This window comes from Antechinus flavipes, chromosome 4 (genome assembly GCF_016432865.1).
Source record: "Antechinus flavipes isolate AdamAnt ecotype Samford, QLD, Australia chromosome 4, AdamAnt_v2, whole genome shotgun sequence".
In the NCBI taxonomy this organism is placed as follows: Eukaryota; Metazoa; Chordata; class Mammalia; order Dasyuromorphia; family Dasyuridae; genus Antechinus; species Antechinus flavipes.
Window position 1 is genome coordinate 185,339,103 of NC_067401.1, and position 20,261 is coordinate 185,359,363.

Consider the following 20,261-nt stretch of genomic DNA (forward strand, 5'->3'; position numbering starts at 1 on the left):
TCCCTTCTTTCCTCCCAGTCTTGTTTCTCACATGCAGCCACATTGTTCCCTTAATTATTTCCCCTTGTCCATGTTGCACCCAACTCAGCCTTATCACCATTTGGGCAACTATCTCTAGAGCACCTTAACTCTGGAATTGATGCCTTTTCTTTTCACCCTTCCCTAAGTCAGCACGGAGCTACCCAAGTGTCCCCACCCAACGTTACTGCTTACTTACTTTGCCTTAGCCTACTGTGACTCAGGGATGCCCCTCCCTAGCAGTTGAGATTTGGGGTTAAAGTTTAATCAGCTTAGTTTGTCTTGGAGTCCCCTAGGCCCAGAATTGGGCCCTGAAGATTGCACGCAAAGTGAGGTGTTTTCCCGATGGTGCACCTGATCACATTTTTTCTCCGAAGCTTTAGACTCCAATAATGGTTCTGCTGCTCCAGTGGCCAAATTTCCTCTTCCCCAGCTCCCCTGCAGTTTGAGAATGTTTGAGAATGCAGTTTGAGAAAGGATCAGAAATGTAAGGTGTAAGGTTAAGGATAATCCTCAGCACCAGAAAAAGTCACAGCTTGAACACCTGCCAGGATGACTCGGGAAGAGAAATTACCTTAAAATTTCCCCTCCAAAACTTCCCCAGACAGTCTGGGTCGGAGAATCCTGAAACGAGCCAAGCTGAGGAAGCAAGCTTGACTTGTACTCCTTTTCTAGAGCTTAATTTCACTTGCTATTTCTGCTTTAAGGGAGTTCTAGACCTAAAATTACTTTGAGGACAAATTCCAGGGGTGCTGGGAAGGTGAGTCTTCTGGAATAGATCTAAGGTTAGGAAGAGAAGCTCAGAGGACAAAGAAATGGGGGTCTGGAAAACAGTAAACCTGCGCTGAGAGGCGGGGAAAACGGAGGTGGAGGGTGGGATCAGGCTTTAAAAAAACTTACCGGGTTTGACCAGCCTACTCCTGTCACTTGCGGCCCCCCCCCCCACCTCCCCATCCCCTTTCCGTCCCCTACTCCCCCACCCCCCCAAGGTGATAGGAGTGAGTAAGTAGGTATTCTCGGAAATAAGCAGATACCGAGAAGACCAATGACTGCAGGAAGCCAGTTGCTCTAGAGCCCGTGAAGCGTACCTTCATACCTTTTCGAATTACGTCTTGAAAGGTTGGGAGGGGTGGAGACCCTGGACTTGGGGGAGATTCCGAAGAAAAGCTGTGGAGGGAGAGAACCCAGCTACCTGCCAGTACCCAACACTAGCTCTCGACTCTGCAAGATTTTAAATCCTGCTGAGTGGCCATACATAATTAAGGACGACGAATCTGGGGACAAGGTAGCACAGATTCTTTTTCTATTTTCGTTTGGGGAGGTGGAGAAGGGTATTGGAGCCCTCCTTGAGGATTGAAAGATTATTTAGGATTCTCATATCAGATTTGGGATAATCTGACCTTTCTAGACACCAGATCCAAGAGCATTTCCGAGGCTCCTTCCTATCTGCCCCTCCTCTCGAGCTAAAAGGCTTCATGGCCCTGCACCCATGGCTTTCGCGTCTTCCACTTCCCGTCCCTTGGAGCCCGAGAGTCCAGGGATTCCCGGGGATATTCCCACGAAGGTGAAGCGGCCCATGAACGCATTCATGGTGTGGTGCTCAGGCTAGTGTCGCCAGATGGCGCAGCTTCACCTCAAGATGCACAACCCGGAAATCTCCAAGAGCTTGGGCACACAATCGAAACTGCTGCGGGAGGCGGAGTAGCGGCTCCGCGCGCTGCACTTGGCGCGACTATCCCGACTATAAGTACTAGCCGCGCCGCAATACCAAGAACATCAAACCGAGCCATGGAGGGCTGAAACTACCCAGGGCAAACGGGAGCAGCGGTGGAGGACTAGGGACTTCGGCTTAGCCCCATTACCCTACTTCTTATCTGATAGAAGACTGCGGGTGAGTGATGACCAGGGATGGAGGTAGAGGAAGAAGGACGAGAGACTTCTATACTTTCCTAGAGGACCACTGTGCCTTGGGAGAGGGTCGAGATAAAGGTTGGGGAAGGATAATTGAGCGCACGTTCCCAAAATTCGATCTAAGTTGGGCGGTAAGAGAGCTGTCAGCCACAGAAATCAGCAGCAGTGGACCATCTAAATAGGAAGGCTCAGGGCTTCCATCCAAGCTCCCGGGTTAATGGCAAAATCGGTGACGACCTAGAACCTGGGTTGGGAGTGAATTAGCGAGGATCTAAAGAGAGGAGCAGGATTCGAGGACACAGTGCCTCATCGCAGAGCTCAACTAGTGCGGTCAGTCACCTTTGTGTCTCTGCCAAATTAATATCCTTATATCCTAAGTACCGATTCTGGGTAGTTGTGTAGCAAAGGCCCTATCTTCTGTCTGGGTTGCATCCAGAATGAGACTAGGAAACAAGCTTTTCTCCTCACTGTTTTCAAACCCCATCAACTTTCACATTGTCAAGAGTCCTGTCCTTTAGCTACCCCAACTCCCTCTCTCATCCCCTTGTGCAGAGTTTGCAAACCTTTCTCCAGGTCCTTTCTGGGAAAGAAAAACAACTGGGGAACATACATGCCAAATGATGTTGCTATGCCACAAAAGGACAAAAGGAGTCTAAGCCACTAGATGTCCCTGTCCCATTGATAGAACAAGCAGGGTCTGGATATCCAGGCTACAGACTGAGCCAGAAATAACCTGCTGCTCCTCCTCTTTGTTTGTCCCAAACAGGTCTAACTAGAAAGCTGAGGAATGTGACTCAGGAAATCTACCTTCACACACTCTCTCTTAGACAGGGAATGACAGAGAACTCTGGGTTTGAGAGAGCAGTCAGGCATCAGGAATCTAGGGACCTCAGGAGATTATGGATGTCAAATTAGAGACATGGGATTGAGGGGGAGAGAAACCCAGGTTCTTCTCACATTTCCCCTTTTCTTTCCTCACAGAATTCATCACTGTAAGCCGAAAGCCCCCTCCCTCTGTTCCCTTCCTCTTGGAGCTTCACTCCAAGGGGAGCTCTTGAATCCATACAACCCTTATTCCCTTGGCCCCACCTGTTACTATCCTCCTCTCTTGGGTCCCACCCCTAATCCATTAAAACACTTTAGGATCTAGAGGCCACAAAATGCCAGGAGGATATACATATGCATCTCCCACCCTTAAGGCAGTAACCCCCACAATTATATTACCTTCAGGTGACTGGACACCTGAATTCTGAGGGACCTAGTTATGAGTGAATGCTGGATTACTTTAGTATCGAAGATAAAAATTTTTATATATTGTATGTTTTATAAAATTAAACTCGGACTTTGAGCATTGGTGCCATTTTCTGATTCTCTCTACAGGGAATTGTCAGCAGGGCCTAGATCTGTTTCTCTACATAAGACTTGCCCAGTTGGGGATGGGGAACGCTGTGATTATGTTTAACCATTCCCCAGAACTATTTCCAATCAAGCCTGGAGTCTTATATAACAAGGATGGGGAAGGCTCTAAGGGTCAAAAGTCAGGAATCCCACCTGAAAAGACAGCATTAGCTTAGGTTCTGGTTAGCTGTCTCTCTCCACATCTTTGGTTATTGCCTATATTAGTGTACAAGTATCCACCTCCTTTCATCTTGAGGGGTCTATAGACCCCTGAGTACCTTGATAGGAGAGGGTGTTTGAAGGGGACTAGGCAAGAAGAGATACTTTTCTAGGATAAATAGGTGAGAAATATATCTGGGAATCAAAAGGAAAAGAGGAGGAACAAAGTTCCTTTTGAGCTCTGCCAAGAAATCAGAGATCCTATCATGGTGATGAATAATAGGACCATAGGTATAAAACTAGTTAGCCATAGCTGATATTTTCATGGTCCAAAGCCACTATTAATAAGGTCTCATGTCTTGTTATTTTCCTCAGCCTGGATTGCTCTGAGGGCTAAACCTTTTCCTTGAAGCTCCTCACCACTGGAGCAAGAAGCTAAGAAGAGTGAGGGGAGGACTGGGAAGTATGGGGATTGCTGTTTACTCTAACAAATAAAGTTACCACAGAGCAATCAAAGGGTGGGGGGAGCACAGCTCCAAAATTTTTTTCAGTTTTAGGGATGAGAGGAACCCAGGTCAAAAGAAAAAGGAATAAAGACAATACTGGGGGGGGGGGGAGGGGAAGGGAGAGGAAGGAGGCTTTGAGATACTGTTTTGGCTAGAAAGAGAGGAAAGTAGCACCCCAGATACTATTGATGCTTCTTTTCCCATTTGTGAGGAATCCTGACATTCCAGTAATAAAGGAGCTGGAAAGCAATGAGACCATTGCAGATGGAGGACACAATAAAAGTCACAGCCATGAGGGGGTCACCTGTTTCCTGAGGATAAAATAGAAACAAAAAATTACAACAGAGTTGGAAAGTGAGCAGAAAGTCCAATCCATTTAGGAGACCTGAAGCCAGGGAGATTTAAATGATTTGCCAAGGCCAAAGAGGTAGTAAGTTTTAGAGGCAGTGGAATCTTAATCCCCATTCTGAAAGAGCCTAAATAATCTAATTTTCAGGAATAAATTGACATTTCACCAGTAGGGCCTCTAAGAAGGTAGAGAGTTCTTGGAGGGGATCCTCACCTGGAGAGAAGTGAAGATTCGGGCAAGAGAGCCAGCAAAGAGTAAGAAAACGGTGATTGCTGACAGGTGACCTGTGTGGCCATTTTTGTAGTTGGTGATCACTTGGAGCAACTAAAGAAAATCAAAAAACCTTTGTGCTCATCCATTTCCTGTCCTTTCCCCATCATTTAGTGATCCTTCACCTCTACCCCCATTCCTACCCTTTGCCCATTTCCTTACCCCTCCCCTATTTTGTCCCTCTCCATCCCTACTCCAAAAACCCTCTTTCCCCTCCTCCACACTCACCCTCCCCATGATCACAGCGGGCATATTGGTGGCCTGAAGCAGGGTGACCACAGCCTTAGGCATCAGAGGTGAGAGTAATACCAACAGGATCAGGACATAAATGCCTAGTAAGGCCATACCTGGAGTAGTGCCAGGGAAAGATTAACTGACAATTCATTTTCACATCTTCCAGTTTGCCTACTTTCCCTGCTTTGTTCCCACGGAAAGCCTCAACCCTTCTTCCATTATGGTGCCCTAAAATCTTTCATGCCCCATCCATGCAGGATTGTAGGGAACCCAGCCCAGAGCTTCCCCTATTTCTCCCTTATTTGGGGGGGAGGGGGAGGGTACCTCTCATGGTATGTCCTCTGTAGTGTAGGATCAGGAAACAGATGGTAATGGTCTGTAGCATTAAGAACAAGGCCTCACCCCAAGAGCTGAAGGGAATCCAAGACATGGGTCAGAGCTGGACCCAATTCTCCTAATCCTATGGTCTTCCTGAGGTCTACATCTCCCAAGGGTTATCCTTTATCAAAGGAAGTGCCCATCTGAGGTTCAAGAGAGTTACCTAACATCATTATCTCTCTGGGAAGTTGGCAGCCAGAAACTTAAGGCTGTCCTTCCCATAGCTTCTGACCCCTGACTGATCTAATTTCCTCAGTTCCCAGAGCTTTGAATACATAATAGTCTCATTAACTGTTTGCTTTTAAGGGGGAAAAGGGGAGAGAAAGGGAGAAAGATGGGTAGAGAACATTCTAGTTCTTCACACTCCTGAGGAAGTAGTTATTACATTCCCAAAGCCATTTAGGCCCCTCGGTCACCTGAATGGGAAGCTGTTGGCCACACTATAGACGATGGTCCCTGTCAAGGCCACCAGTTCTAGAAGAACTGCCTGGAGGCTCAGTCCTTCTGTGCTCTTCACTCTCAGAATTTTAAATACCTGAGGTAGTTTCACTGTGAGAGGGCAAACAGAAAATAAAAAAAGTCATAGCCTGTGAATATAGATTCCACTCCCTTCCCAGCTATATTTGCTTTTTGAGGAAAAAAGGGGCCAAATTCACTTGGTGATCAGGGAGGCCATCTCTGATTCCCAATGGATACTCACCTAGCAATGAGCCAGCAACAATGCCAAATCCCAGGCCTTTGCTGATTAGTATCTTGAGACAGGGAACTGGAAGGGAGTGAGAAAAAGAAAAGAGAGAGATGTTAATAAAGACAAAGCCAAGGTAGAAACTACACCAACCCTCATGTCCCAAAGCCTTCTCTGAAGGCAGAGGCCTGTGCCTGCCTTCCAATGCCAAGAAACCAAAAGGTATAGGAAGAGAGAAGATTGTAGAGTGTCCACACCCCATCTTTCCCCATACCCTGTCTACTTTTAGCCCAGCCTTGGGGACACTACCTCTCTCTACTGCTCTTCTTTGAGAACTACCTGGGAAGATAGCCTCATAGAGTCTAAGGCCTTAGGGAAAAATGGGACACCCTACCCTCCCTGCACCATTCTCCTACCTTGGCTAATGTCCCAGTTCTTCCTGCACAACACTGTCAGACTCAGGAAAACTTCAGGATTTGAAATTAAGAGATCTGGATCTTCTAATTGTTACCTCTGTGACCTTGGACAAATAAGTTAAAATCTCTGAGTCTATTTCCTCATCTGTTTGATGAGGGGACTAGAGAGAAGATCTCAAAAACCTCTTAGAACTCTAAATCTTATGTTACTCCTCTCTAGTTCAGTTTTCTTACTTTCTACAAGTATATAATACTTGTACAAACCAACCCACTTCGCTGATGCTGTGAGAAAAATACTTCAAAAACCTTAAAACCCTGTGTGACCCACTATTATTATCCTGATGCACCTGCCCTGAAACCTTCAATGGTGCTCTCTCCCTATCAGTCATTCAAAAGTAATCTCTACTGTTACCCTTGGCCAAGCCTCAGTGCTGACTTTTCCCCACTACTGATGAGCTTTTGATTTTACTCTTACTCTTACTCAGAACACTCTGCCCAAACCCTTCCAAACTCACTTATTGATTATTCCATCTTGATCCTCGTTCTGTCTGAGTGTTAAGCCTCTTCTCTTTCTATGGTCTCTCACTTAGTGGATTTATTTATTAGCCACAATGTGTTTCTCTATGAAGATGACTATCACAATGATCTTTATATCTGGCCCAAATCTTTCTCCTGAACTCCAGTAACAAATTATTGCCTGTTACACATTTCAAAATAGATATTCCACAGACACTTCAAACTTAAAATGTTCAAAACAGAATTCATTATCTTTTCCCCAGAAGGCCCATCTGTCTTCCTTACTCAGGGAATACTTCTGGTCACGTGGATTGACAAAGCTGCTGCTACTAACAATAATAGTTAGCTTACCACTTTAAGGTTTGCAAAGTGCTTTACAAATTGTTATCTATTTTGTTCCTTACAACAATTTAGTGAGTCAGGTGTTATTTTGTAGACAAAAAAAGAGGTACAGAGAGAGTAAATAACTTGCCTGGGGTCGCACAATTCAAGTCTGAGGCTGGTTTTGAATTGAGGTCTTCCTGTTGAATCCAATAACCTATTTACTCTGCCACCTTGCTGACTTGGTGTTAATCTTAATTTTTCACATTCCCTCACTCCCTATACAATTAATTGTCAAATTTTGTCTCTAGTACTTTAACAACATTTTTCATTCTATTTCCTGGTGACTCAAGAAGCAACCACTCTATATGAATGTTATGGAATATTATTGTTCTGTAAGAAATGACCAGCAGGATGAATACAGAGAGGCTTGGAGAGACTTACATGAACTGATGCTAAGTGAAATGAGCAGAACCAGGAGATCACTTTACACTTCCACATCGATATTGTATGAGGATGTATTCTGATGGAAGTGGATTTCTTTGACAAAGACTCAATTTCAATTGATAAAGAATGGACAGAAGCAGCTACACCCAAAGAAAGAACACTGGGAAACGAATGTGAACTATTTGCATTTTTGTTTTTCTTTTCGAGTTGTTTTTTACCTTCTGAATCCAATTCTCCCTATGCAACAAGAGAACTGCTCTGTTCTGCACACATATATTGTACCTAGGATATACTGCAACATATTTAACATGTAAAGGACTGTTTGCCATCTAGGGGAGGGGGTGGAGGGAGGGAGGGGAAAAATCGGAACAGAAGCGAGTGCAAGGGATAATGTTGTAAAAAAAAAAAAAAATTACCCTGGTATGGATTCTGTCAATATAAAGTTATTATAAAATAAAATAAAATATTAAAAAAAAAAAAGAAGAAGAAGAAGCCACCACTCCAGTTCAAGTACTTAGCACTTGGTCCTTTTCTCCTGAGTTTCTTTTCTTTCAAATTCATTCTCTACCAAAGCAATTTCTGATCATGTCTATTCAATAATTTTGAGCGGTTGCTTAAATTAACTTTAGGATCAAACAAAAATTCTTCTGTTTCGGCTTCTCAACCTGAGCCCAATTTATCTTTCCAACTTGATTATGTATTACTCCTATTCATATAGTCAATGGTCCAGCAAACCACGCTTCTTATTGTTCTTATTCTTTAAATAAATGATATCTCCAACTTTTTCACAAGTTTTTCCTGGAATTTGGAGTATTCATCTACCTCCCCGATGAGCTCCAAAAGGAGCCCTGATACTGTACAACTTAAGTGGTCCTTGCCCCACTATTAGCACATTACCTTACCCAGGGGAGGAGGATAACTTATGGGCTTGTTTTATAACATCATACGTAACAACAATGTGGAAGACAATCTGCTTTAAATGATCAGAGTTCTGGACTTGAGACAAAATACATGCATACTTATACCCATATATCTAAGTAAATCTCTCTACACGTTGACAAATAAGGATACATAGATATATCTCGCCATTTATTATGGAGACCTAGGTTCAAATCTTAACTTTTCCGTGTGACCTTGGGCAAATCACTTTACTTCTCCAACCTCACGGTCTTTATTACAAATAGATACATTCAAACCTCTGCAAAATATATCACTCAGCCACGTGGTGTAAAATAAATAAACTAATGAATGGAAGGTGTGTTAAAATATCAGCTCTACAGTCATTATTAGGGGAGACTTAATCTTAGCAATTTCGGTATCAACTTATTAACCAGAAAATTTAATTAAAAGACAGCAGTGGCTCTTACTGGAGACTTCATTAACCACGCCCCCGCCCACGGCCCCTATAAAAGGAACCCGGCTTCCCTTCCCACGTGGGATTGAAGGCACTTCCTCCCTGCCCACATGGCCACCCTAAGTCACTACCATTCGAAAGGTCATGACAGTAGCTGCCATAATCTCGTGGTTTGATACGATACCCCATTCTAAGCCCACCTCACATCCCGGTATTCGGAGGACCACATGATCCTAGAGAGAGCTCACCATCGAGCAAATCCAAGTGAATAAAAAACCGATCGTAACATTTCTCGGGCAGAAGAAAAGGCACCAGAAGCTGCTTTAAAGGACCTTCCGCTTCCTCCGCCATCTTGAAAACTGATCTTTTCCGCCTGCCCATCCCTTCCACCTCCCCGCCCGGCCTGCCATTAAACTTTATACGCAGACGCATGCGCGTTTTCATACTTCCGATTCCTTTTCTCTTGCATTCTCGCTTGTGCGCACCCTAGCATTCTTTCCCCCGGAAGTGTTTGTCTTCAAGGCGTAAAGCGCCCCTTTTACATTTTTCTCTTAAAAAGGAGTTGCTGGTGGTGGTGGAGGGAGGGAGGGACGGATTGGGGTGGACGGAATTTTAAAAAGCATGTGCTGTTTACACTCAAATTTGAGGATCCGTTTTCGTGAATGAGATAAAGCTCATCACCAGGGAGGGCGCCCTTGGCGCCATTTTGTCGATTTCCTCCCAATCTGATTCTTTTGTCTTAGGCCTGGAGTTTAAAGCCCAAATACTTTCCCAATTTTTTTAAACCAGAGCCTCTCAAATGACCAGAACCCACCCTCAAAGAGGTTGTTCTGGTGTACTAGGCCTTATACTTGTCCCTCCTGTGATTTTTCCAGAGCCCTGGCAATAGCCTTGCCCACATCATGTAGTGGGAAAAGATTTTAATGGAATTATCCTCCAACAAGGTTATTATCCTTATAACCCCAGAGTTCAGAAGTAACTTTCTTCAAATTAAGTCACTGCTGGCAGTCATCTTGCATCTTTATGTTTATGGATTATTTCTCATCAAGCTCTTCCACTGTCATGAAAGTCCTTTTCTGGGGTTTCTGGGGGTAAGGTACTTGGAACGGGCCCATCTGAGAGGCCATCCAAACTGTCCAGTAAGACCATATTTGGCAATGTATGAACAGAAGTCGGAAAGTGCAGGGCCATTTTGTGGAAGTACGGGTTTTATACCCCGTGTCCGTCTAGGGGTAGTGAGTGGGATGCTATTGCAAATATAACGCTCTCTAGCAGCTCTTTAGTGTCTTCTATTCGAAGGACATTGTGATATGTAGGAGACAGTGGTGGGATTGCTGGACTCCCTCCCATGTTACTCTTGTCCAAGTAATGCATTATCACACTTTATTTGGGAGTCATAGGTTCTATATCCCCAGAGAAGTACCTGATTATTATTACAAATACAATCTGATATTTTTAATTGATCCAGATCTAGAAATGGATGCAGGGTACCATTCTACAACTGATGCTAGGCTTTGGGAGCCTGGCCTTAGCAGGCAGTTCAGACTAGAGATTTACCCCTCCCAAAAGCCTCTCAAGGTAAGTCAGGGTAGCTTTTTCTCCTATTTGATAATGGCAATGGAAACAATATAAGAGGGAATACAAGCAAGCTCTGATGTAATGATTGGCAATCTTCTGCTGGCTCCAAAGCCAATGATGGAGCTGATGAAAAGCAAAATACTGTTTATATGCTCCTTACTCATAGTCATTACTACCTGCTCTCTGCATTGTTTAGGACCAACGTGAGGGATGTGCCAAGGAAAAGATTCAGAGGGCCTACACTGCTCAGCCCCAAAGGAAAAAGGGGGAGAAGGCAAAGATGTGGGATGTACTGTGTCAGGCATCAGGGAAAATACACATACACACCCCGCTTTTCACTGATCATACTTCTTGAAAGTACATTAGGAACAAAGAACCAGACATAAGGCAAAGCAATTGTGATCTTTAATCATTGCAAAGTGGACAAGCTAAGGAAAATGCATTTTTTCACATGATCCTATGAAGATACTTCTGTCAAATCCAATAAAAACTCTTATTACCCAATTATTTATTTTGTCTTTTGAGACACCCCCCCCAAAAAAAAAAAAAAAAAAAAAGAGTACCGGTAGAGGGGAATTGAAGCTCCATCCTAGAACTAATAAGGTAGAGAAAATGGAAAAAAGAGTGATAGCTGAAGGTTGAGGTGAGAGAATGGAATAAGAACATCCCCACCAGCATGAAGAGAATAAGGGAATCACGAGCTTTCAGAGAGGCTGGTAGGCTGGTGGGCGTCTTCGGGAAACACAGAAGGCACTAAGCACAAGGATGAGCAAAGTGAGGAGGACGAGACCCACCACAAGAGGCACTAGGATCTTGAACTCAGCAGAGCAGGAGAAAGCTAGGGAGAAAAAAAGGGAGAGGTAATGTGAACAGTAAGGTACCCAGGAGTAGGTTGTAGTGGGGGGGGGAAGGAATTGATGGAAAGGGTCTTGGAATCCACTCCCTAACATGTGGTAAACCTTCTAGTGCTTAAACTCAGAATGGAGGGAGAGAGAAGGGTTATTATTCATGGGTTTTCCAGGTGAAGGGGATCTTAGAACTTGTCTAACCAGTTCATTTTGCAGATGGGAGAACTGAGGCCCAGAAAATTTAATTACACAACCAGTTAGAATTCAAATCTAAGTCTTTTCTACTTTGTTACCTTCCGATGCCTAAATGTGTATATTAAGAACAGATGCCTGCATAAGGAGGACATCTTTGGTGGGACCAGTGGATATGCATTTCTAATCCAGCTGAGAGGGAAGACATTTGGGAAAGGAAGAAATCAGAGAAGGGGAAGGAGTTACTTCCCTGGAAAAGATACTTCCTTATACACAATAGGCCCTAATATTTAATTGGATTAAAGTGATGAATTGGGTGATAGGTGGAAGATATGAACAGGGTGGCATCTTACCTAAGCCAAAGGCCCCGTTTGGGAGAAGCTGAGCTGCCTGTAGCTGCAGAGATAGCAAGTCGAGGTGGATCTCTGGGGAGAGGGCTATACTTCTATTTCTACAACAGAAGCTATGACCCAGTGGTGCCTGGAGATCCTGGAGTGATGAATTCTCTGCTGAGAATGTCCACCCTGATTTAAGGAGTGTGAGAGATCAGTAATTTAATAGATTTTTTTCCCCCTCCATCCATTTCCTTTCAGTAAACAGTTAGCTTGTGGGAGTACTTACGAATTGCAGAGGGGAAGGACACATTGAATTCTGTTGCCAAGTAGCTCAGGTAGACACTTTTCATGATCGAGTCCTAGAAGGATCGATGATAAATTTAAGTATTTCATGGAGAAAGGATCAAAGAAGAGGTTATCTTTTGACCGTTAAAACTGTACCTGCTTGAAGCCAAAGATGAGTTTTCCATCAGGAAAAGATAGATTTAAGCTGGAATGATTCCCCTCACAGCCTCCCTGAGCAACTGTTCTGTTGGGGTTCAGGATAAAAACGCCCCAAAGCTGAAGAGGGAAAACAAAACGCTGTCGATTTACTGCTATCATCTTCCCCTTCTGTTTTTTCCCTTCTTCCTCTGCCCTCTCCTTGGTTCCCCCTCACCCAGTCCCCACCTTATCAGAAGATTGTCCCCTCTCTATAGATCTGACCTTTTCTCCATCATGGCTCTGGTACAGGACCCTCATCTGGATCTGAGCCCGGAGGCGAACACAGAGCTGGGAACCATTGGCCCCAAAGTAGTCTCCAACAGTCCCACTGGGGCCAGACGTGGGTTTGGGGAAAGGAGAAACTGGCACTGACTGTGACGGGTTGATGGTTGAGGTGTTTCTGGGGCTTGTAGTTACACGAGTAATAGCTGTTCTTTCACTTGTGGATGGAGGACTGGTAGCAGTTCTGTTACTGTCTGGGGTAGTGGCAGCTGTGGTGATCCTGTGGGTTGTGCTTGTCCTCCCATGGCTTGTGGTTGCAGGTCTGGCAGTACTCCTCTCTGTGACTATGGTTGTCACCGTGAATGATGGCACCAGTGTAACAGCCTTCTTATGGGGACATTCACCCACTGCCCCCTGATCTTTGAGGAAACTTGGAGTTAAGGGCATATCAGCCCTGAGAGAGAATAGAAATACAATCTGCCATAGCATCCCGAACCATGCCACCCTTCCCCCATACCTGCTAGCAATCCCATCAAGATACTGGAAAATAACAGAGATAGTCTCATGTTAAAGCAGATTGCCAAGGATTATCTTCCTCTGGAGTTCTCTCTTCTCTGCACCAAAGAGTTGATTCACTCTACTGTCTTGTCTTTTAAGGGAAATATGAAACTTACTTCCTAGTAACTAACCCTCCACCCCCATTCTGATTCAGGCACCTCAGGCTCACCAGACTCAGTGCTGAGTCAAGAATTTCTCAATCCTTAATTTGCCTCAACCAGTGTTGTCATGAGTTTCCTTTCAGACTAAGAGGAAGCTGAAGGGATGTATGGGGGTGACATTAATGGCTGGAGGAACAGAGAAATAAATGCCAGTCTTATGATTATGGGTGGGGAATTAGGTTTGAAGGAAACAGATGTGGCATAGGAAGATAAGGATAGGGTTGCCCAAGTGGACGGGGGAGGACATCTCCCCCTCCCTTTTTACATTATATACTCCCACCCCACTATGTTCCTTTCAATAGCTTAGCTATAAAAGCTGTTTAGATATCCATCATACTACTTATGACTTTCCCCATTTTCTAAATGGGACACATACTAGAGAACAATTAGGACTCCAATATGGAGACATGTCATCTTATACCTAGATTAAGAGCTATTACCCTGGTTATGGGACTCCAGTGAACCCTACCTAGAAAATGGGTTGAGGAAAGGGGTAGATAAAAAAATAAGAAGCCCAAACAGGCAGTTTCCAAGTAATTTTATTCAGAACTTTGTGGTTTCTCTCCTGAATCAATAAATACTATACAAAAACAATGTAAAAATGACTACTTTCTCTCCCCTGCTTCCTTTACCTGGGGAGGGGAGCCAACCCAGAGAATGATTTCAGCCTCAAGGGAGGGATGGGTGGATCCCCCAAATTTGTCCAGGAACAGGTGTATATGTGGGGGTGGGGAGGTAGAGTGACCAGTCATGGCCTCTCAACTACCTTTTGGTGGAAGTGGGGGAGAAGAGTTATTCGGCTGCTGGGAATGGAGGACAGACTGGCTTTGAAACAGTGAAAGGGTTGGATTAGTGTTCTGGAATAAGGGAATCAATTGGGGAAGGTGACGGCGCCAAGGGCATAAACCTGCCCCAAAAGAAAAGGGTGTCTAAAGGTTCACAGTTCCTTTTGCCTCAAAAATTGACATTTATTCAAAGTCAAAAAAAAAAAAAAAAAAAAAAAGGAAAAAATGACAAAGGTGTCCATCCCTTGTTCCCCCCTCCCATCCAGCTCCCCCTCCCCCCAACCCAGAGAGCAGGGCCCTGGGTGAAATCAGGTGGGGAAGCCCCTCAGATGAGGTCAGCCACGTTGAGAGGCATCTCTTCAATGGAGGTGTTATAGAAGGTCTCGATGTCTCGAAGAATCCTCTTGTCTTCCTCTGTCACCATGTTGATAGCCACTCCTTTACGACCAAAACGCCCACCACGGCCAATTCTGGGGATAAGAAAGAATACAAATTATGGCAGCTGAAAAACCTCACAATTTAGAGTTTAAAAAAAATTAGGGAGATCTAGAAATAATTGGAACTGGTCAGAGGAAAAAAAAAATTCACAAGAACCATAGAGAAAATGGGACAGTTCTCTACCCTGCTTACCTATGAATATAATTCTCTCGATTGGTGGGAAGGTCATAATTAATAACCAAAGATACTTGCTGAACATCAATGCCTCTAGCCTAGAGGAAAAAACAGGTCAAAATTAAGTTCCATAGTATCACATCATTTTAGAGATACACTTTTTATCAAATGAGTTAAAAAGTATTAATTCAGTGTGCTACCAAGATTGTAGGTTGGATCGATGTCAAGAACCTTTTGACTTTTAAAGTTTAGCTTGTAAACATTTAACACTTCCCTACTTCACCATAAGGAGATTCCAGTCTTAAGGAAGTGGACAAAAGTATCCTTAGGATTAAGTGAGAACCATGTTGAAATTTTCCTAATTGCTCACCAATAGGTCAGTGGTAATAAGCACCCGACTGGAACCTGAGCGAAACTCCCTCATGATTACATCACGTTCTTTTTGGTCCATGTCTCCATGCTGGGGAAAGAATAGAAAGTCAGGTAGGAATATAGAAAAGGTAACTACTAAAAAAGAATACTGGACAAGTATGTAGTGGGATCTGATTGTTTCATTTGTGGGGGAGTCTTTAGGGGTCCTGAGAGCTGTCACAGGGGTTATAACCAATTATGTGCTCAGGACAGGAATGAAGCTGTGGGGAGACAAAGGTGAGATTTTTCTGTGGGCACAAAAGCCAAGTTAATTATTATGTAGACTGCTAGTCCACCATTCATTCCATTCCATCCATGCAGCTGGCTGTATAAGCAGCAGCTTGTCCTACTGAGCTCTTAAGTTTCTGTTACTGGACAGAATAGAATGGTAGACAAGCAGTTGTCCTTCCCAAGGGTAAAGCTGGTGAGAACTGTAAAGGAAGGGAGCAAAATCTCACATACCCCCTCCCTTCTGCATCCCTGGTCAGGTCCTGATTTCAGTGTCTCACTCAGTTTTCCCCCTGTGGCAGCCCTCAGACTCCCAGAAATGGAAACAATTGCAGAACCTGCATACATCAAAAAATCAGCTCTCAAAGTCCAGTGGAAGTGATATTAAAAGGCAATACTTAGAAACTCACCATTGCAGAGACAGTAAAGTCACGGGCATGCATTTTCTCAGTGAGCCAATCCACCTTTCGGCGGGTATTGATGAAGATAACAGCTTGGGTAATAGTCAGCGTTTCATACAGATCACACAAGGTATCTAGCTTCCACTCCTTTGGAGGAAGAAACCAGTCAGGGCCAGTGTTCCAGAATCTCGACAGAATACTTCCCTCCCCTGGCTACAACACCACCTTTCTCAACTGGGTCCCACCTCTCGTTCCACATTTATGTAAAACTGACGAATGCCTTCCAATGTCAATTCCTCCTTCTTGACTAGAATCCTGATAGGATCCCTCATAAACTTCTTGGTCACTTCTAGCACATCTGAGGGCATGGTGGCTGACAGGAGAACCACCTTGGGAAGGGGAAAAAGCATAATTAAGAACTTAAATGAGTTCTGTATTCCTTTTAAATAATCAAGATCAATCCTTCTTATTCTATTTCATATAATTTACCACCATTCCCTTCCCAGCCCTCATTTACGTACAACCTATTAAAAATAGAAATATTGCAAAAATTAGGACTCATCTCCTTTCCTGAAATAGTGAAACTTGAGGTAGTCAAGCTATTATACATGTAACATGAGCTTAAAGAAAACTAAATGGCCTTAAAACTGATTCGCTGACCTCTGAACTTTGGCTTTTCCATTTCACAGGAAACATTTAACTGACTAAAAGCATCGAGACACTTTATACCTGAGTATTGCCACTGAGCTTCTGAAATATATCATAGATCTGGTCCTTAAAACCACGACTCAACATTTCATCTGCTTCATCCAGAACAAACATCTTGATGTATTTAGGAGCTGCATAAAAAACGGGGGAGATGGGAGGGGAAGAAATAGTTTCAGAAACTGTCCTCTTCTACACAACCTTATCTTACTAAGGAACAATCTAATACAAGATGCTCTCAGAGTTAAAGTATGATCATGTGCACAGAGACCTCTGCCAGTCCAGAGACTTGAGGGCAAAACACACTCAAACAACTGGGAGAACAGGGCAACTGCACTCAGATGACACGCATGGGGGAAATCATCATAGAACAAATAGTAAAGACCTGGGCACAAATGGAAAATAGTACTCACATAAGTATCGCCGGTTAAGCATGTCAAAAACACGGCCTGGAGTGCCCACAATGATGTGGGGAGCTTCCATCTGCAACTTCTGAACCTCAGCTCGAACATTTGTTCCTCCAATGCAGGCATGGCATGAGGCACCCATGTAGTCTCCTAGTGCCATCACTACCTTTTGGATCTTGGTCCCCCCCCAAAAAAAAAACAACTTCATTGTCCATGTTATCTTTGTATTCTACCCCTTCCCAATAAAGTGGATATCTTTAACACATTAATGAATTGTAGTGCTAAGTTTCAGTTTATCAATCTCCAGAATAGTGGCACATAAGAACTGGACTCATGTTGGTTTCCTTTTGATCACAGCCATACCCGAACTCGAGTTAATAAAGTTATCTCACTCGTTCTAAAGCAAGTTAATGAAATGAACAGAACCCAAAACTCTTCCCTCCTAAGATCAGTGGACAATTATGTGCCCAGGGCATGAACCAGCTATGGCTACCAAACAAAGCATCAAGCTGGGATGAACTTGGACTGCTACTATGCCCCTGACTGATATGAGAAGAACACCACCAGAGAGGTGTCTCTCTACCCAGTGTCAGGGGTGTGGTGGGAGACGTGCATGGCTGTCCATGAAAGGGCAATTATACCTGTCCAGCCAGACTACCATGCTCCACCCAGGATGCTAATTCTCTTCTGAGTCAGGCAAATTGGAGGCGTTGGTTGCTGGGTTTACAGCAGGAAAAAGGTGCCTTTAATTATGGGGGTCAGTTTAAATTGTGAGAAGAAAGTACACCTGAGATAACCAGGATATCCAATCAACAGCTTAAATTTCTACATCTCTAGTCTCCCCCCCTTTCTAAACTTACATAGGCTCAGTTTTTTTCCTAAGGCAGTATAGGAGCATACTCAGAAATCTTACCTGTTGAGCTAGTTCTCTGGTGGGTGCCAACACCAAGGCCTGTGTGGCCTTTAAGTCCAGTTCAATCTGTTGCAAAATCGAAATGGCAAAGGTAGCAGTCTTCCCGGTCCCGGATTGGGCTTGAGCAATCACATCATAACCTGGAAGAACAGGATGTAGAAATGGACATGACTAGAGGCTACAAGGAAAGAATCAACTCAACCTGGGGGAGAGGGGGAGAGGAGAACATTGAGTGGGTCTAAAGCTATTATCTAACTTGTTAAAGGAAAGATGAATGTAATCGATTTAACATTCAAAACAGATCTACTATGCAAGAAAATAAGGAAAACATCTTACCCTTGATACAAGGAAGAATTGCCCGTTGCTGAATAGCAGATGGCTTCTCAAAACCATAGGCATATATACCACGAAGAAGAGATTCTGAGAGGTTCATATCATCAAAACTATCCACAATCTCATTCCAGTTACTCTGTAGAAGGGAAGTCAAGAGCATTAAGAGACTAACTCAAGAAACATGTCAGTCAGCAATAGTTTCCTCTCCTAAGAAAATTACAAATGGGACTTAAACTTCAGTTAAGCTGCTCAACTTCTTCAAATCTCATTTGGAGGAGCAGAGGGAAGAGAAAGCCCTTGATCAAAAGATGAGTTTTGAGTGATTTTATAAAGGAGAGAGACTTTGCCCACAAAGCCCCAATTCTTAGAAGAGATTGATGACTTCTTAAGTTTTAAATAGTTGACAAAACAAAATAAGTAAACAATCCTATCACCTCGATGACACCATCAGGGTCCATTCCATCAGGGCCATTGTCTCTGGATCTGGAAATGAAAGAAAAGAATTCTGAATCACATCCCTTAGGACCCTTCCAAAGATGTCTATTTATGGATGGGTAGGGGTCAGCCAACTCCTCCCAAATACCCTTTCGGGTAGGGAGGTTAAGCTCCTCTCCACACATACACTCTATCGGCTCATTTTACCCTAAGGAGAACAAGATTCTAAAGATCTTTCCCCTGCAACCACTTCCCTGCTCAAAATTCCCAAGTCCTAATGAAATGGTACCCCACCTCATACCGTTTTCTTTTGGGAGAGAAATTGGGGAAGGGGAAAAAAAAGTGCAGCGTTCGAAACCCCCTCCCCCAACCTCTAGATCGCCCGGATGTGGCTGGGAAGGGCAGCCTCTGCACACGGCCTAGTCCACGTGCCCGGAGCCTGACTCCCCTCGCAGGAGTACGTGTAGGAAGTCCCGCCCTATCCTTCCACGTCATGACGCCCACATTCTTCCCTCCTAGTTGCCACCCCTCCTTCCAACTCGAATTCGCCCAGACCCCTCCTCCCCTCCATCTCGCCTCGCCGTGTGCCCGGATGTGGGAGGCCTCGGGCAATAGCGGCCTCGCGCACAATGAAGCCAAGCTGGGTAAGGGGGGGAGGGGGGAATTGCACAACCCTTTAGAAATGGGAGGGGGGAAGGTACAGAATGGATCAAGAATTTAAAAGTAGCACATGTTTTTCCCCTTTTATTTCATAAGCAAAATCATCGAATCCAAACCACCCAGCATCCATTTCTCTTCCCCGGTAATGCTGGGTGGGATGGGCCACATCCTGGGACCCCTTTTCGAAAAATGGTGTCGCCTGCCCACACCCCAATCTGGTCCCCCGTAGAAAAGTGGAACAGCTCCTCCGCAGTTCACCATTCCCCTCTCAAAGGGGACAAGAGGGATCCGCCCGCCAGGCACTGGACAAGGGGCAAACTCCTTCTACAAGCTGCGCCCCCCCCATTTTTAATATTGATCCTGGAATTCGGGAAGATTATCGGATCGGATGTGGCCATGTCTCCAGAGTTTAAGTAGCCTATGAGACCTAACCCCCCTACACTCAGAATGGTTTCACCCGAATTCCCCAGAGCCCAGAAAAAGACCCGCTCGGAATATTCCGCCCAGACAAGCAATCTGAATCGCACCCCACACGGGTTTTATCAGGCCGGCTCTTCCACAAATTTTTTTTTCCTCGCTTACTTCTCTCCCAGGTTCTACTTCGCCTCTCCCCAGACCAGCGTCTACCACCGCAATTAACCCTCGCTTCACTCTCCTCCCCCCGGTACTGAGCAAGGGTTTGTGGCTCTCTTCTCCCGACCCCATGGTGATCCCCAGTGATAGGGTCGCACGCTTCTCCCTATTCACGAAATGGTATCGTCTAGCAGTCTTCCCCTCCCTCCACCTCAATGGGCCAGAGATGGTTGACGCCGGCTCCGCCCCCGCGAAGTTTTCGAACAGTACAGGGTAAGACCATTGAACCCTAAAGCCGCTGGAACTGTTTCTACTTACCGGGAATCCTGACTCGCAGACATGATCCTGGGAACTAGGGCGGAGGATCCGCCTCTCGACAACTTATAGAGCACCCAACCCCGCCCCAGCCATCGCATTGGCTCCGTGGCCCGGGCCCCGCCTGCCGCCACCCAGCAACGC

The 20,261-nt window shown here is 44.7% G+C and overlaps 3 protein-coding genes and 2 non-coding genes across 6 annotated transcripts; all 5 read right to left on the minus strand.

Annotated features, from left to right (window-relative positions):
• Positions 1-4,003: 4,003 nt before the first annotated feature.
• On the minus strand, positions 4,004-9,328 carry MPDU1 (mannose-P-dolichol utilization defect 1). Its single transcript, XM_051995802.1, has 7 exons — positions 9,211-9,328; positions 5,924-5,989; positions 5,640-5,772; positions 5,170-5,255; positions 4,840-4,958; positions 4,555-4,665; positions 4,004-4,303 (listed from the first exon to the last, which is right to left on the minus strand). The coding sequence occupies exons 1-7, from the start codon at positions 9,311-9,313 to the stop codon at positions 4,175-4,177; spliced, it is 747 nt and encodes a 248-aa protein (XP_051851762.1). The 5' UTR covers positions 9,314-9,328; the 3' UTR covers positions 4,004-4,174.
• Positions 9,329-10,923: 1,595 nt separating this feature from the next.
• On the minus strand, positions 10,924-13,267 carry CD68 (CD68 molecule). Its single transcript, XM_051995811.1, has 6 exons — positions 13,138-13,267; positions 12,621-13,039; positions 12,357-12,476; positions 12,202-12,274; positions 11,934-12,104; positions 10,924-11,378 (listed from the first exon to the last, which is right to left on the minus strand). The coding sequence occupies exons 1-6, from the start codon at positions 13,184-13,186 to the stop codon at positions 11,245-11,247; spliced, it is 966 nt and encodes a 321-aa protein (XP_051851771.1). The 5' UTR covers positions 13,187-13,267; the 3' UTR covers positions 10,924-11,244.
• A 593-nt stretch (positions 13,268-13,860) lies between these two features.
• EIF4A1 (eukaryotic translation initiation factor 4A1) lies at positions 13,861-20,175 on the minus strand. Of its 2 annotated transcripts, none has more exons than XM_051995810.1 (11): positions 20,121-20,175; positions 18,569-18,617; positions 18,138-18,270; positions 17,802-17,941; positions 16,895-17,063; positions 16,506-16,615; positions 16,022-16,165; positions 15,786-15,923; positions 15,107-15,196; positions 14,755-14,834; positions 13,861-14,594 (listed from the first exon to the last, which is right to left on the minus strand). In XM_051995810.1, the coding sequence occupies exons 1-11, from the start codon at positions 20,141-20,143 to the stop codon at positions 14,450-14,452; spliced, it is 1,221 nt and encodes a 406-aa protein (XP_051851770.1). In that variant the 5' UTR covers positions 20,144-20,175; the 3' UTR covers positions 13,861-14,449. The 2 variants fall into 2 exon arrangements, with proteins under 2 accessions (XP_051851770.1, XP_051851769.1); XM_051995809.1 differs by lacking the exon at positions 20,121-20,175 and adding an exon at positions 18,871-19,079.
• Positions 16,716-16,853, minus strand: LOC127563688 (small nucleolar RNA SNORD10). Its single transcript, XR_007954124.1, has one exon. It is a non-coding gene; the product is annotated as a small nucleolar RNA SNORD10 (small nucleolar RNA).
• LOC127563656 (small nucleolar RNA SNORA48) lies at positions 17,348-17,486 on the minus strand. The gene has a single exon (XR_007954094.1). It is a non-coding gene; the product is annotated as a small nucleolar RNA SNORA48 (small nucleolar RNA).
• Positions 20,176-20,261: the final 86 nt, after the last annotated feature.

Coding starts and splice junctions, on each gene's coding strand:
- MPDU1 (XM_051995802.1), bottom strand. CDS start 9,313: ATGGCGGAGGAAGCGGAAGGTCCTTTAAAGCAGCTTCTGGTGCCTTTT. Junction 5,773..5,923: donor TGTTGCTGGCTCATTGCTAG/GTGAGTATCCAT, acceptor GCCCTCTCACAG/TGAAACTACCTCAGGTATTT. Junction 4,304..4,554: donor GAATCTTCACTTCTCTCCAG/GTGAGGATCCCC, acceptor TTTTATCCTCAG/GAAACAGGTGACCCCCTCAT.
- CD68 (XM_051995811.1), bottom strand. CDS start 13,186: ATGAGACTATCTCTGTTATTTTCCAGTATCTTGATGGGATTGCTAGCA. Junction 13,040..13,137: donor CTTGATGGGATTGCTAGCAG/GTATGGGGGAAG, acceptor GTTTCCTCAAAG/ATCAGGGGGCAGTGGGTGAA. Junction 11,379..11,933: donor AAACGGGGCCTTTGGCTTAG/GTAAGATGCCAC, acceptor TTTTCTCCCTAG/CTTTCTCCTGCTCTGCTGAG.
- EIF4A1 (XM_051995809.1), bottom strand. CDS start 19,064: ATGACGTGGAAGGATAGGGCGGGACTTCCTACACGTACTCCTGCGAGG. Junction 16,166..16,505: donor AGCTCAGTGGCAATACTCAG/GTATAAAGTGTC, acceptor CCCCTTCCCAAG/GTGGTTCTCCTGTCAGCCAC. Junction 14,835..15,106: donor TTATTACCACTGACCTATTG/GTGAGCAATTAG, acceptor TTTTTCCTCTAG/GCTAGAGGCATTGATGTTCA.